General features: G+C 45.5%; 1 protein-coding gene across 1 annotated transcript in view; it reads left to right on the forward strand.

The window, feature by feature from the left end:
- The window catches only part of AK5 (adenylate kinase 5), a 207,756-nt gene that overhangs the window by 119,656 nt on the left and 71,857 nt on the right, over positions 1-16,243 (forward strand). The window contains exons 7-8 of the mRNA XM_006774690.2: positions 6,007-6,097; positions 15,676-15,752. Coding sequence (XP_006774753.1) covers positions 6,007-6,097; positions 15,676-15,752 — 168 coding nt within the window. The remainder of the gene's footprint in view (positions 1-6,006; positions 6,098-15,675; positions 15,753-16,243) is intronic.

The raw sequence follows: 16,243 nt of genomic DNA on the forward strand, positions 1-16,243 counted from the left end.
GTTACATTTTACATGTTTGGGGGATGGAAGGTGCGGGAAGAGTCTGGACAAAAATCGTGCACCTATGGATGAGGAAAGTGGGTGTGGAGTGAGGGCGGAGGGTGGGGCAGGAACTGGGAGGAGGGGAGTTATGGTGGGAAAAAAGAGGAACAAATGTAATAATCTGAACAATAGAGATTTAATTTTAAAAAAAAAAGAAAGAAACCCAAAAGCTGAGAATGCCTGAGTGAGGGTTTCTCAACATGGCACCACTGACATTTTAGACTGGGTAACTCCTTGTTGTGAGGGGCTGTCTTGTGCACTGTAGGATATTTAGTAGCACCCTTAACCGGAGTTCCTCCACCCCCACCCTGCTCCTCAACCCCCCAAACCCCCACCGCGCCAGTGTGACAACCAAAAATGCCTCCCACATTGCTAAATGTTGGGGCAGGAGACAGGGTGGACAAACTTACTCCTGGCTGAGAACCGTTGATGTGTGGTTTGTGCAAAAACAAATATAAGCAAGATATTTGATGATTTAAAAGCCAGTCCTTCACTCACCATGTACACAACCTCTCCAACACTGAATGTTACCATTTTGTAAAAATCTTGGCCAGTTACGTGGCAGTTGTTCCGATAAGTACTCAATCAGAAGGCGCTCCAAGAACTATATGCCACATTGTTTTGCCAAGAGGCCGGAGAGAAGAGTCCCATGCCGGTCCTGGGGTTGTAGAAGTGGGATGTTACAGAAAATACGGAAGTCTGGGTGAAACTCTGTCCTGATGCGGGAGTGACGGGGCTGCAGCAGCCTCTGTGTGATCCCAGAGTGGAGTTGGCTATGGGGGGGTTGCCTTCCTTCCTCGGGGCTCATGTTCCTCATCCAAAAACTTAGGAGAGACCAGCTGAAGAAGCTACCTAGCAAATATGCTTTTATGAGTGGTGTTTCATCTTTTGCATTTGCTTTTGGGATTGAACAACTGAATACTTTAATTTGTGTTAGAACTAAGCATATCTTTGTTCAAATCAGTTGGAGGATAGAACAACTCCTAGGTAGTCTTTTGTATTACTCATTCCAGAACCCCCAAGGTTTAAAAAAAAAAAAAAAAGCGTGGTGTGTGTGTCTATGTGTGTCCAAATTACAGATCCCTATTAGGATTTGCTCCCTCAGCCCTAGGGATGCAAGGAGAAACTATAAAGAAGGACTACATGTCAAGTTCTGCACTGGTGTGTTAAATATCCCATCTTTTTAGGCCTCACAGCAACCCCATTGTATAGGTGGTAAGAACAAGGGAAATATATCGTTCAAGATTAGACAGCTACTACGGGGGAAACAAAAATTCAAATCAAGCTCTAAGGGAGTTCTGAGCTCCCTGAGCTCAATTTGCAAGCTTCCCCTGACTGACTTGGCCCCATATGGCTGGGCGATAGTTGCTTGTTGAATGGAGAGCCTTGCCCACCACTGCCCTGCCAGCCAGGGCACCTCCACCCCTGCTAACTGCCCCAGCCAGTTAGGGGTTGCCCCAAAGTTTCAGGGTTGAGGGCTGGGCTTCATCATCCCACCACGGTGGGAGCCTGCACGGACAGGGCTGTGGTGGCTTTGGCTCTTTTCAGCACTTCCAGACTAGATGCTGTGCCGATCCGAGGGGCACGGGGTCTGCCTTCCCAGTGGTGCCACAGGGACTAGGCAATACACCCAAGAAGTGGTGGGAAGACTTAACTCCTTGTTAGGGAAACGTTGGACCAGTGAAAGACAGAAAATCGAAATGAGCCAGCATATAAATGCCCCTCCTTTCTCCTCCATCAGACTGTCTGAGGGGTAGCAGATCCACTTAGTCTTAATGGAGACCCAGCGACCAGCTTTGTCTTCTCGTGAAGCTGAGACCCAGCTCAGTAAGGTACCACTTTCCATTTGCTTTCTTTCCTTCTCTGCCTCACTTGTACACATCACCCCAATAAAGGCTAACACCTGTATGTTCTGGCATAGGCTCTGTTTTCTAGGGATCCTTGGCTAAAACATAAGCATATATTCTTTTATTTATAAGACTAGAGGCCCAGAGCACAGAAATGTGCACTGGTGGGGGCAGGGCCTGCGGGGATCGGCCCACTGTAGGAGCACCACTCATCCCGGTCAGCTGTGGATCTGCTCTCTGAGCAGCTGCTGAATGAGGAAATTAGTCTGAGCTGATATTTTGGGGTAATGTCTTGGGTAAAGACGTGTTCTGTGTCCTGGAGGAACCTGGCAGAGACCTTTGCACCCCAAAGCCACTTGGTGAATGTCCTTGAGGTGGGATGCCAGGTTGGTGACACCATCCGGGATGTTCAAGGCAGCCATGCTCCAGGATCCTCAGCCATCAGGACAGCCTCCAAAAGGGGGCCCCAGTCACATTCCTTCTTGCCAGCTCCCTGTACTCTTTCTAGAACACACCTTTGAGGGTATGCATCAGCTGGTGGGATCAGACGAGAATCTGGATTGTCTCAGGTATTTGATAGGTGCAGAGACTCAACCTCACCCTGGGCTTGCTAGCGGCTGCTTCCACTGTGGGAGCACACTGACCACCAGGGGGCAGCTCCTGCATTGAGCATCTGCCCCCTGGTGGTCAGTGCACATCATAATGATTGGTCAAGCAGTCATTCTGGTTGTTCCACCTTTCGGGCGCTGGACTTTTATTATATAGGATGGCAATGTTCCCACCCGTCCCTCAAAAGTCCAAGAAAAAAAGAAAAACAAAACTTTTCTTAGTAGATGTTATCCTTCAGTGATGATAGCTAACAGACATTTTGAAAGAAAAATAAACCACCACAGTATATGGTTATGGGAAGCAGTGCAGGAAGATGACACTAACTGTCCCTTTGTGGTCTCCTTGTACCTGCCCTGACCACCACCTGCTTTTCTCCCCTTGCTTCTAGACAAAAGGGTTGTGTTAATGCTTTCTTGATCAGAAAGGCTGTATTTGTCTTACCGTGACGGTATGTGTAGCCTGTTCGGATGGAAAGTATCAGTTACCCTCAGGCCATGTCCTGGTTCTCCTGCTTATTAGCTGTGTAACTTGAGAAAGCCATAATATCTCTGAATAGATACTTCCTCACCTGTAAAATGGAAAGAAATCTACCTGTGTCACCTTTCCTATAGGCTGATGTGATGTAGTCTAAGTGCTTTGAAGCCCCATACAGATGTGCTTTAACTGTGTGAGGGGAGGTAAGAAAATGACTCTAATTAAAGTTTCCCTCACTGAAAATAATGAAACATTTCAGCAGAAAAATGTAATGGAATAAATCACTTAAATCTTCTTAAATATCTTCAAGATAATTATTATGATGAAAAGTTAAAGGGTTGAGACTCCTGGCAAAAATGGAATGAGAGACTGGATTTTCCTTCCCAGATGAAACAAACAAGTATATACGTGTGTGTGTGTGTGTGTGTGTGTGTGTGTGTGTGTGTGTGTAATTTGCAAGATACTGGACATCAAGCAATGCAACAATTCCCTGAAAGAAAGCAAACAAACGCAGTGAGCAGATGGAGCTGAGGGTCCCAGAAACCAAGGTGTCTGGAGTTGAGAGCAGAGTTTCAGCAGTGCCAGAGATGTGCAGACAGAGAACCCTGGAGATGCACAGCGGGTCCCCTCGCTCTGTTATTCAGCAGAGTCCTCATCAGCACAGGCATGCGAGAGGACTACTTGAAGCTGAGGGAAAACCACCCAGAAAGATGAGCGGGAACAGTAGCTGGCACTTACACCAGGCATGGAATAGTGCCTATTTCTCCCAGTCAGACCAGAAAACCTCTTCACTCACCAGGCCCTGGGTAGAGGACTTAGAACAGCCTTGCCTCTACACTGGGAAACAATTGACCTTAACTAAACATCGCTCTGGTCCAGCCCAACAAATCTTAAAACCAAGAGGATCGAGTTGTTTCTGAGTAACTAAACTACATTCCAGAACAAAGCTTAACAATATTTATAGGAATACAAAAATACCTAGTGTATTTGCCTGGCAACCAATAAAAAAATTACCAGGCATGCAAAGAAACAGCAACATATGGCTCATAATAATGAAAAAATATTCATCAAAAATGACTCAGAACTGACAGCAGATGTTAGAATTAGCAGAGAAGGACACTAAAAGGTACTATAATTGTATTTCAAATATTCAGATCTTAAATAGGGACAAAGATTTTTTTAAAAAAAAAAGATTCAGATCAAACACCTAGAGATGAAAACTGCAATGTCTGAGCTGAAAGATACCCAGCATGGGATTAGCAGTATATCCAGAATGAAATACTACTCAGCAATGAAAAGGAATGAACTATGGGTACAACGTTGATGAATCTCAAAGTAATTGTGCTGAATGAAATGATCCAGACACAAAGCTTGCATACTGTAAAAATCCTTTTATGTGAAATTCTGAAAGTGCAACATAATCCATAGTTACAGAAAGCAAATCAATGATTACCTGGTTGGGGGCAGGGAAGAGATTTCTAAGAGGCACAAGGAAACTTTTGGAGGTGATAAACATGTTCGCTCTTTTTATTTTTATTATGGTTTTCTGGGTATATACAGATGTCAAACGTGTGCACTTTAAATATGTGCAGTTTATTGTGTACTGGTTATAACTCAGTAAAGCTATTTTTAGAAACTAAAGTGATAAAAGTATATTTAGAAAAACACTGCACACAGCTTGGAAAATAGAGGACTTATATAACCACATGTTTCCTTTAAATTTTGTAAATTTTGGAGAATGGTAAAATAAATATTTAAATCTGTAATTTTTATTACATCTACATTCATAGTGTCTGTAGACTATATCTATTGTATAATATCTATAGTAACTAGAATGGTAACTAAAATTTAATTTGGGGTTTCTTTCTTTTTTGACAATACATGAAAAAAATCTCTTACCCTATTCTTTAAAACTACATATTTTGATGAGTATTTTTTATTTGTTCACTTATTCATTTACTCAATTAAATTATCAAGAACTTGCTACAAATCAGGCAGTTTTCAAGACACTAGGTATATGACTCTGGGCTTTGCTTTCCTCGTTTGTAAATGCTCATTCTTGGATGCCTACACCACCCTCCCACTGTGCTGATAGATAGCATGTGTAGGGGGTGGTCAGGCTCTGAGATCCTCAATGATAAAGCTATCTAGGTGGTATGACAAAGATATGACTCCCTAACTTCTCTGCTCTATATCTTTCCAAAGAGTAATTTTAGGCCACGTAAAGCATTTTTGTGGCTGCTCTGTCTGTGGAGTAGCCTTCTTTCTGTTCCACTGCTTCACTAATAAGCTGTCTTTTAACTCTGAAAAGAAAAGGCATCTTTGCCATGAAAGTTTTCATGAAAATGAAATTAGGCATTTTAGTTTTGTTTGTTTAAAAATGCCCATAAAAACTTCTAAGGCAGTTTGAAAATTAATTCTCAATTGCTTCAAAGCGCAAACTCACATACAGTTATAAGTTAGCACTTAGTCTAGCGCAGGGCAGCAGACCAGGCTTTTGTCCAGCCTTTCTCCTTAATCTGAGTGTCCCCAGTCCCACCCACCCTTTCTTTAAGCAAAAGTTAGATGTTAATAGACACTAAATTGCTTCTCTTTTTGAAGTCCTTCTCACAATTATCTCTAAGCACACACAATCTACTTCCTTTTATTTGTTTTTTTAATTCTTTATTGTTTAAAGTATTATATGCATGCTGTTGCAAATGATGAGTTGAATTTTTTAATTAAAAAAAAAAAAGCCAGAAATACACAAGGCAAATTTCAGTTTTCCTTTTTTCCAAATCTTACTTTATAAATTAAGAAAATTCTACACATTTTTAACCATAATTGGCCATACGATTGCCTAATTTTGCAGTGGTAATTTACTCCCTAACACCCCTTTCTGTTTGATATGAGGTCTGGCCTAAAAAGCTCTCTAAGAATCTGTAATTCCCTGCTTCATTAGAGATACAGCTGTGTGAGCATGCTAATTATTTTTTTGAATGAAATAATTTATGTATTCTCATGTTCCCAATGTATCTGTCCTGGTTTCCCCCAGTTTGATGCCGACCGAAATGAGGATGAGGTGTTCTATGACATCAGCATGGCGGTGGACAGCAAGTTATTTCCGAACAAAGAGGCTGCAGCAAGTAAGTCCCTGTGTCCTTCGAGCAACAGTCTGTCCTGATCACCTGCCAGGTGTCCGGGGCTTTGTAGTCAGGTTGGAGCTCAACACATTGCTGTGAGGTTTTGAGGATGACGCTGTTCTCAGAGCTTTATACTTTCTGGTCTAGAAATCAAGGTACAAAACAAAAGAGAAAGGAAGGCCCTTATAGTAACTTGCCTTTCTTCCAGTCATTACACATGCAAATTAGTAGATAGTCACCATGTAGCATAAGACCTATCTATTTATATAAAAGCCTAAGCGACCATTACGACAGAACAACCTAGACAACTGGTCGCTATGACATGCACTGACCACCAGGGGGCACACGCTCAACGCCAGTGGGGCCTGCCAGCAAATCTCCCAGTCCCTCCCCCCAGCTGGCAGGCCCCGATCACCCAATCGGGGCCAGGCCCCTGGGCTGGGACAGGGAACCGGGAGTGGATGGCAGCAGATGCAACCCCTTTCCCAGGGGGGGCCAAGGGCCGGCTCCCTCCTCAGGGCCGGCAGCGAACCTCCTGGGTCCTTCCCCTATTTCTCCCCGCCGGCCGGCAGGCCCCAATCGGCCCGCCACCCACCTGCCTCAGTGGCGGTTGGCCGTCTCCCCCAGGCCGGCAGACCCCAACTGCCCTATTCAGCCCTGCCGGCCAACCTCCTGGTCCCTCCCCCTGGCTGGCAGGTCCCAATCGCCCGATCAGGGCCAGGCCCTGGGCTGGGATGAGGAACCGGGGGTGGGTGGTGGCGGACAGGGGCAGCAAGGGACGGGGAAGGGAGGTGGGGAGGCAGGGAACCTGATAGGCACTGACCTCCAGCCAGGCCTAGGGATCCCTCCCGTGCACCCTGCCGGCCAACCTCCTGGTCCCTCCCCCTGGCTGGCAGGTCCCAATCGCCCGATCAGGGCCAGGCCCTGGGCTGGGATGAGGAACCGGGGGTGGGTGGTGGCGGACAGGGGCAGCAAGGGACGGGGAAGGGAGGTGGGGAGGCAGGGAACCTGATAGGCACTGACCTCCAGCCAGGCCTAGGGATCCCTCCCGTGCATGAATTTCACAGGCCCCAATCGGCCCGCCACCCACCTGCCTCAGTGGCGGTTGGCCGTCTCCCCCAGGCCGGCAGACCCCAACTGCCCTATTCAGGCCTGCCGGCCAACCTCCTGGTCCCTCCCCCTGGCTGGCAGGTCCCAATCGCCCGATCAGGGCCAGGCCCTGGGCTGGGATGAGGAACCGGGGGTGGGTGGTGGCGGACAGGGGCAGCAAGGGACGGGGAAGGGAGGTGGGGAGGCAGGGAACCTGATAGGCACTGACCTCCAGCCAGGCCTAGGGATCCCTCCCGTGCACGAATTTCATGCACTGGGCCTCTAGTGTTATTCTAATTCAGAAAAATCTAATCTAGCGTACACTTTGTACAAGAATTCAAAGTTCCAATTCCTGCAGGACTCCCTAACCCATACAGGTCTCACCTTTGCCGAGGTTGGGGGGAGGAGGGGAGGAGCCTCTTCTTGGATCTGAGAGCCACTCCCACCTGCCCCACAATCCCTGCTGTGGCCCTGCCCCTTCTCTTCCTAGTACTCTCACCTAGAAGTTTGCCATTGGAGGGTCATGCAGAGCAATCATGCCCCCATAGTGGGCAGGTCTCACAGTTCTGTCCTTGACCCTTCTCTCCCCGTCCTTTACTCTCTGGGTTAACGTGGTGTCCCTTTTGGCTTCAACTATCAATTGCATGTGATGACTCTCAATCTTTGGCTCAGTCCTGATGTTTTTTTCTCAGTTATGGCCTCAGTGGATAAAGACCAAAAAGTTCTAGGCTGTAAAGAAAAAGGCTAAACACTTAACATTTTAAGCCATATTTAAAGCCCACTAAGAGTAGCTTTAAAGAAAGGCAGGATTAAAAGGCAGACCTACAGAGCACAGATAACTGATTAACTCAGCTGCCTACTTTTCCAATGATGTTTACACAAAGATGGCCTACTGCAGGGAAAGGTGCAATATTGAGAAGCACATAAGACCAGCTAAACAGGCGGCTGCTGCTCTGACAAATGCATGACACCGGTGCTCTTAAAGTTGATATCTTACTTCGAACACTTATCAGACCTCTAACAACAGATATCTAATTGCCAGATAGCTTCAGTTTGCTAATACAGTGTTGGGGGTGGAGGGCTGATGTAGGCTGCCCCTTCTTTAGAACTGCCAGCATTTTGTGGCTTTCACAGGGCATTTTTCCAACGTGGCCTCGTCCTGCAATAATACAGCCGGGCTGGCTTCTGTGCTAAGTCCGTACATTGCCTGAGGACCGGCCTTTGCCCTTATTCTCCCACATCCCCTTGGCCCAGGGCACAGTGCCTGCGACCTGCAGAGGTTTAAAGGGGCTCCTCTTTCCTCTCTACACCTCCGACTTCTCACGGAGGGTGTTTGTGCTCACGGCTCCGACTCCCACTAGCTCCTTCCACTCCCAAGTCCTGAGAGCTGGGTTCTGCTCCAGCCTCCACAGCAGTCTGTTCCGTCTGTGTCAGCCCTCGGTGAGTGACGTGTGCCCGGGAGGGACTGTGGGAACTAAAAATAAGCGATGCCGACTTCCAGGAAGCAGCTACTTCGCAGCTCCAAGCTATTGTTCTCATTAAGGAATGGGCCAGGGCTGTCAGATCCGTCTCTCCTCCATGAGAAAACAGAAACCTGCACTTGTAGATGAAATCTCCAGGCTCAGGAAAGTCGGTGACTCACCCAATTAAACACGTCTTGCCGGTGTCCTCTGCTCTGTGAATTGCCAGTCCCAGGTTTTGTTCCTTTACTCTTTCCGTCTCTCTGAACCCTCTGCAGAGTCCCAGCTGCCCACGGCTCTCAGATCACCTCCATGGGAATGGCTTTCAATTCCTTTTTAAATGTTTAAAATAAAAACTGTATATATGTAAGATGTGCAGCACAGGAAATGATGGCTACAGTCAAACTAGTTGACATATACCAGTAGATACCGTTTTTCTATGTGTGATCAATGGCACCTGAAGTATATTCTTTTCACAAAGTTCCAGTATTCAGAGTATTGCCGTCAGGCATCATGCTGTACATTAAACCTGTAGACTTGTTCATCCTACCTCACTGCGACTTGGTACAACGTTAGCCAACATCTCCCCGCTTCGCCCACCAGCGTGCTCATGGTCACCATCATGCTGCTCGGCTTCTGTGTGCTTGACTTTTTCTATTCCACATATAAGTCAAATCATGCAGTTTTTCTCTTACAAGAGAGCAGGGCAAACATGTTTGACCCTCACAGCCCACACTGATCCTCTGTCCTCGGGGTCACCGTGGAAGTCCAGTCTTGTCACCGTCTCCAAGGCACTCACCCAGGCTGTGTCATTCCTTGCCCATCCCTGGCCTCTCCTGTCTGTCATGAATATTGTTGTTGCCATGGGAATCCTCCTAGAATGCCTCTCTGATCCCCCTGCCTCCCTGACAAAAAATGAAACAAAGCAAAACTTTCAATGGCTTTCCTGCAGGCTGAGCACCAGTGCTCTTAGCGTGGGGAACATACCCTTAGCTTTCCCACAGTGGTCCTGCTCCCTCTAAGGCATCACCTCCCCCATCACCCACACCAGCTTCCTCCAGGGTCTTGGAGACCTCAGGTATCTTCCTGCCTCTGACCATTTTGCACAAGTTGCTTGGAAACGCCTGGGCAAGCATGTCAAACTCGCAGTTGGCAGGCCGCATTTGCATCCCTGGACTCTCCCAACTCCTAGCCCCATCCATCACCTGGTCAGATCCTACTCTGTATCTCAGATCAAATGTGATTTCTTCAGGAAGCTTGCTCAGGCCCCATCCCAGACTAGATTAGGCCCTGGAGTGGCACCCCGCACTTTTCTTTCAGGGTATTTATCACAATTGTGATTATATAATTAGAAATATGATTGTTTAAAAAAATCTATTTCCTTTTTTAGAGTGCAAGGCTTCAAAAGGAGAGTGTGTGTGTTGTGTGTGTGTGAGTGTGAGTGTGTGTGTGTGTGTGTGTGTGTGTGTGATACCCAGTGTGAATCTCACAGGAGATGGCATAGAAGGCCTCTCCCTACTGGTCACCTCAGCTGGGCCGCTCAGCTGAGTTGGCCAACTCACAGCCCCACCACATTTTCATTGGCTCCAGGGCAGAGTGTAGGTTTGTTGCCTCCCTGCCATAGAATGCAGTTCCCTGAACCTCTGCACCCCTTCAGCCCGTCTGCAGTGTCCCCCACTCCCTGCAGCCCTCCATTAATGCTTCTAGTGGGGCTTTGGGATCCAGCACTCAGTCTCTCTGGGCCTCAGAGAATTGGGAACAGTAAATGGTTTATGTGTGTACAGCACATGGCTGTCACATTGAAAAGACTATATATATCCTATATAATAAAAGGCTAATATGCAAATTGACCAAATGGTGGAACAACCAGTCACTGTGACATGCACTGACCACCAGGGGGCAGATGCTCAATGCAGGAGCTGCCCCCTGGTGGCCAGTGTGCTCCCAGAGGGGGAGCACTGCTCAGCCAGAAGCCTGGCTCACTGCCGCTGCCAAGCACAGCGGTGGTGGCGGAGCCTCTCCCACTTCCACCGCAGCGCTAAGGATGTCTAACTGATGGCTCCCGGACTGTGAGAGGGCACAGGCAGGGCTGAGGGATACCCCCACACACACACCCCAAATACACAAATTTTGTGCACCGAGCCTCTAGTGTGTGTGTGTGTGTGTGTGTGTGTGTGTGTGTGTTAGCATCTCTGCTGAGGATTTGAGGAGTCCCAAGGACAGACCACATCTTACTAAACACAACTCTTCCCCATTTCCCTGGGTCTGCTTCTGCTCTCCCTCTCTCCCTTCCTCCCTCCTTCCGCCCCAGGATGGAAGAACTGGAAAATCCCCCTTCCCTTCTCACCCAGAACAGTCCACCCACACCAGATCCCTCAAGGAGCTCACTTTTTAGTCCCAAATACTGTCCACATATTTTTTCAAAAAAAGGGCTCTTTAAAGCAATTCAAATGCAAACTGTGACTAACATTTTCCATGCTTGTTGGAATTAGTGCTGGCTGCTCCACCCAGCTCCTGGGTAACTCCTGGAACACTTGCAAGGGCTTTAATGTTTGTGGAGCAAATGAAGATCAAGATCCACAAAAGTCAGATGTCAGTGTCCTTTTACTCACTTCAGTCCTTTGACATATATGTGTCGAATGCATAGGATTTCTAAGTACCATTCTTAGACACAGAGATGAAATATGCCCTACCCAAAGCTGCTTATAATTTAGTGGGAGAGACAGAACTGGGAGAGGCCGCTTTCCTCAGAGGGGCAGATGAAGTGCTAGAGGCGTTCTATCCACCCTTCACTGCCCAGAAGCCCTGCCTTGAGGAAGTGTTTCTTTATTTGGTACTCAAAGTGGGAGGAGGGCATTCCTAACACTTCAGATTGAAGATCCACTAGGTCCTAGTGACTAGGAAGAAAACGCCGGTGGCATTATCCCAGGAAGCAGTACGGTTAGCCTTGTGGTACCGCTAATGCCAATTTGTATCATCTTCCCACTTAAATTTAAGGAGACGACCTGGAAATGATATTTCCAAAAACCATTCGGCATCTAAAACTGGTGACACTGAGTGCTCCCTGTGGACTTTTAATTCAGCTCATATTTTTCTCTGGTGTCTACAGAAAGGATATTTTTTTAAAGATGAAAAGAAATCAAGAAATTCAAAATTGGGGGACGTGAAAGCCATACTATCACTTTTTTCAAATGTCCTAATTTTGCTCTTTTCTTTAGATAACAAGAGAATTCATTGAAGTTGTTTTATATGTTAAATTGCCCAATGAAAGAAGGCAAAATGTGTACATATGGCTATATTTACCTCCCTATTTTGTATAGTCAAACCTTAGACTGTTATTAAAGGTCTCGTTTTCAGCAAACCAAGCAACCAATACCAAAGAAAATGAAAGCTATTCAGTCATTATCTGAGCTGATAATGACATCCTTTGTCTGTTGCCTTCTATAATAAATTAGTACTGTTGCCAAGAGCAACAATGTGTCAAGAAATTCCTCCCCTTTATGATACAATAAAATTTCTGTTAAAAGCATTTTTTCAGGAAAGCCAATCTCTTCTTCCTTATAAGCACAGGTTGTGGGTTATTGTTTTTGTAAACAAAGATCTCTTCATTCTGTTGCTGAAAACAGTTTTCTAATAATCTTGTTCCAGTTTCAAATATTAATGTATAATATCTCTTAACTGGGCTGTGTACAAGCCCTTCACTTTGTGCTTTTCTAAAACCACCAAAAGAACAGTTTCTAATTAAATAAAGTAAGTAGGACACAAGAACTAAAACAACTACATGTTTAATAAGCCTTTGAGTTCATATCATGTTGCTCACTTCATATGAATCGCTGTACTAGAAAATAGATATGTGAGATGAGGGAATCATTTAAGTACTGATCTCCGCTTCCACTAGGCAGCGGTGGGTAATATCCATACTATAGAAGTAGTGAAAACTAAATAAAATTGCCATCACCTTGAATGATGCTATTACTAGCAGCCCCTTGGTTGTCACCAGCTGGAGTGACACACCTTGATTTTACTTCTAATTCTTCCGTTTCTGCAGCCACCCAGGGACGCGTCTCATCATCAACCATTCATTTTCTTAGAATGTAGAGGAGACGGCAGGTCCTTGAGGTCCTCTCCTATCGAGTGCTAGAAGGAATGATCATAGTTATAAAGCCATTGGGATGGCTCCTGCTTAGAATTTGGAGTCAGCGGATGTGTAGGAGAAATGGGGGCTATAATTTCTATCCTTATCTCACTCACGTTCTGCAGGACCTTGGCCAAGTTATTTGACTTCTCCGCATCTCATGTTTCTCTTTTCTAAAATGAGGAGGAGGAAGTCTGTGAAATACTGGTTCAAAAATGTCTGTGCTCTTATCATAGAAAAATAATGCATTCTACTTCTGACATATTTCCTGCCTCACACACATACTAGTACATGCAAACTGACCTTTAAACTGGGCTTTCAGGCAGTCAGGTATCTTGGCCCTAAGACATGCCTTATACAAAACTAGAGGCCCAGTGCACAAATTCGTGCATGGGTGGGGTCCTTAGGCCTGGCCCGATAGGGGCCCATAGGAGGTGGGGCTGGCAGGGAGGAGGGGCCGCAGGAGGGCTCCAGGGCATGTCCAGCCCATATCACTCAATCCCAATCAGCCAGACCTCAGCCCCCTACTGGTCGGAGCATCTACCCGCTGGTGATCATTACACATCATAGCAAGCGGCCTTAACATATCATTAGCATATTATGCTTTGATTGGTTGAACAGACGACCAGATGACCAGACACTTAACATATTAGGCTTTTATTATATAGGATTTTATTTGAAAAATACCAAAGCAAAAAGAGAGAGAGAACGAAAAATGCCAGACACACAAAGATATAAAAAGTATCTAGACTAATAATAGAGGAATATGCAAATTGTCCGGGATGCCATTACAGTAACATTAATGACCAGAAGGCTGCCTGGGGCAACCAGGCTGGTAAAGGAGTTAGTGAGGGACGACCAAATGACTGAACAGCAGGCTGCATGGTGTGACCAGGCTGGCAGGGGGGTGCAGTTGGGGGCAACCAGGCCATCAGGGGGCACAATTGGGAGTGACCAGGCCAGCAGGGGGGCAGTTGGGAGAGACCAGGCAGAGGCGGTTAAGGTTGATCAGGCTGGTGGGGGGGTGGGGCAGTCAGGAAGGCAGACAGGCAGGTGAGCAGTTAGGAGCCAGCAGTCCTGAATTGTGAGAGGGATGTCCAACTGCTGGTTTAAGCCCAATCCCATCAATTGGACATCCCTTGAGGGGTCCTGGATTGGAGAGGGTGCAGACTGAGCTGAGGGGACCCCCATGCATGAATTTCAAGCACTGGGCCTCTAGTATATTATAATTCCACTTTAAAAATTATATATGTATAATTAAATTTTTGAGTATCACCCCTCTAGTCCCACTCTGTTAATAGCGTGTGGTGCATAGTCTTCCACACTCCATTCTAGTGAGCACCTTATTAACAATGGAATTGTCAAGGGCCTAGCACTGTGCCACACACACCTATGTGACTCTCAGTAGCAACCCTGTAGTTAGCTACTTTTCCAAAATGGTTCGACGGGTCAATTATGTCCATTTTGAAAAACTTCATTATCCTTTAAAAAAAAAATAAAGATACAAACAATAAACAGTAGCGTGACTGCTTAGTACTTAGTTTGGTAAGCAACAGGGCTGATGATGAGAAGAGAAGAGTTGAGAAAAAAAACTATGTGAGAACCTACCTAGATTCTCTTTTCGGAAGAAAGTATGAAAGCAGCCTCTCTGGAGAGGTCCATACCTAAGATGTTTTTATCAAAACTCCATCTTCATTCAATATTACTCATTGCATATTGTGGCCAAGAATTATTTGGCAAGGCCGAGTATAAAATGAAACATGGAGTCATTGATTTCCTTACAGGGTGCATGGTGTTTTATGGGCAGCACTGACTTCTGTCTTTCTGGCTAGTTAGGTGATTTCTACAGGGGTGGGCAAAAGTAGGCTTACGGGTATGCATTTATTCTTGTACTACTAGTTATTTATTGGTTTGTATGACTACTGTAGACCTACTTCTGCCCACGCCTGCATTTCGCAGCAGGAGAGAGTTGATAGATGAGGATGATGAATCAGTTGTTCTCCAGGAGCTCCATTATGAGCCTTTGGGGGCCATTGGGTAAGCAATTCAGTGTAACCTGTGGCACCCAGGGAGGGAAGATCCTATTAATACACTAAGCTGACCTGATTTTTCTCACCTTCAGGGACTTAGGGGATGCAAAGGCTGGAGGGAAAGCTCAGGTTCTCATGGACTGAGCAAATTCAGCATATCTTATTTCTAGGAACCCTTGCTCTTCTCCCACTCTGGACTTGACTCATGGTGTTCCCTCCACCTCAGTGTCTATCGCACACCCCTAAATTGCTTTCCTCTGGGACAACCCTATTCACCCTCACAGTTCAGGCTCATAGATTCATTCCTCGTGAAGAACCCCACCTCCACAAGCACCTCCACTACTAGGCAGAAGTAACCCTCTCTTTTTGGTCCCTGAACCTTGCTATGGACAAATCCATCTCCTTCACAAAAGTTTGTCTTCTTCTTACGGGTGGAGACCAGTAATGGCAAACCTATGACACGCATGTTAGAGGTGACATGCGAACTCATTATTTTGATTGATTTTTCTTTGTTAAATGGCATTTAAATATATACAATAAATATCAGAAATAAAAGTCTTTGTTTTACTATGGTTGCAAATATCAAAAAATTTCTATATGTGACACGGCACCAGAGTTAAGTTAGGGTTTTTCAAAATGCTGACATGCCGAGCTCAAAAGGTTCGCCATCACTGGTGGAGACAGTGTCCACAGCGCCTGCATTTTCTGTCTGCAGGTCAAACAGTGCCTGGCAGATGGGAAGAGTCTAGAAATGTTTGTGAATTTAATGTAATCATGAGGACAATATGGAAACCTAGTGGGAGAGTGTTTGCTCTAGAAATGTACACAAACAGCCTCCTTAGGTCATCCTTTCCTTTCTAATCTTAGGTTCAGGTGACCTTGATTCTCCAATGATGTTGGACTCTGGAGAGATCATTGACACAGGATCTGATTATGAAGATCAGGTAATTAAAACCTAAAAACATTTCGCTGTTTAAGTAGTTTTAATTTTAGCCTTTGTTAATGTTTCATGAAAATTAGAATTACAAATCATTTTGAGAAATGTTTACAGTAACATATATCCTGTAATAAATTGCAATAGCCTACAGCTTTCATTCATTAAATTTGGTCCTTTAGCTCGTCCTTATCCACAGATATAAAATGGCAATAAATTAAGAAAAGGTTTGTGGTCAAAAGTTACATTCGATAGAAATGAGGTTACCAGAGTTATCTTGCCCAAGAATTTGCCTGTGTCTCTATCACTTAATCCATAATAAACCAAAGGTATTTATTAATAAGCATTGGCTACAGGTTTGGGGATGTGCTTTCCTATATCTAACTTTTGAAAGGGACTGATGGCCAAGGGCAACACAGCCAGGGAGTTAAATATGTTTTCTATTGGAATAAAAGCAAAGGAATGTATCTGGGTCATTTTCTTCTTGGCAGAAGAACTTTC

Source organism: Myotis davidii, unplaced genomic scaffold (assembly GCF_000327345.1).
Source record: "Myotis davidii unplaced genomic scaffold, ASM32734v1 scaffold248, whole genome shotgun sequence".
In the NCBI taxonomy this organism is placed as follows: Eukaryota; Metazoa; Chordata; class Mammalia; order Chiroptera; family Vespertilionidae; genus Myotis; species Myotis davidii.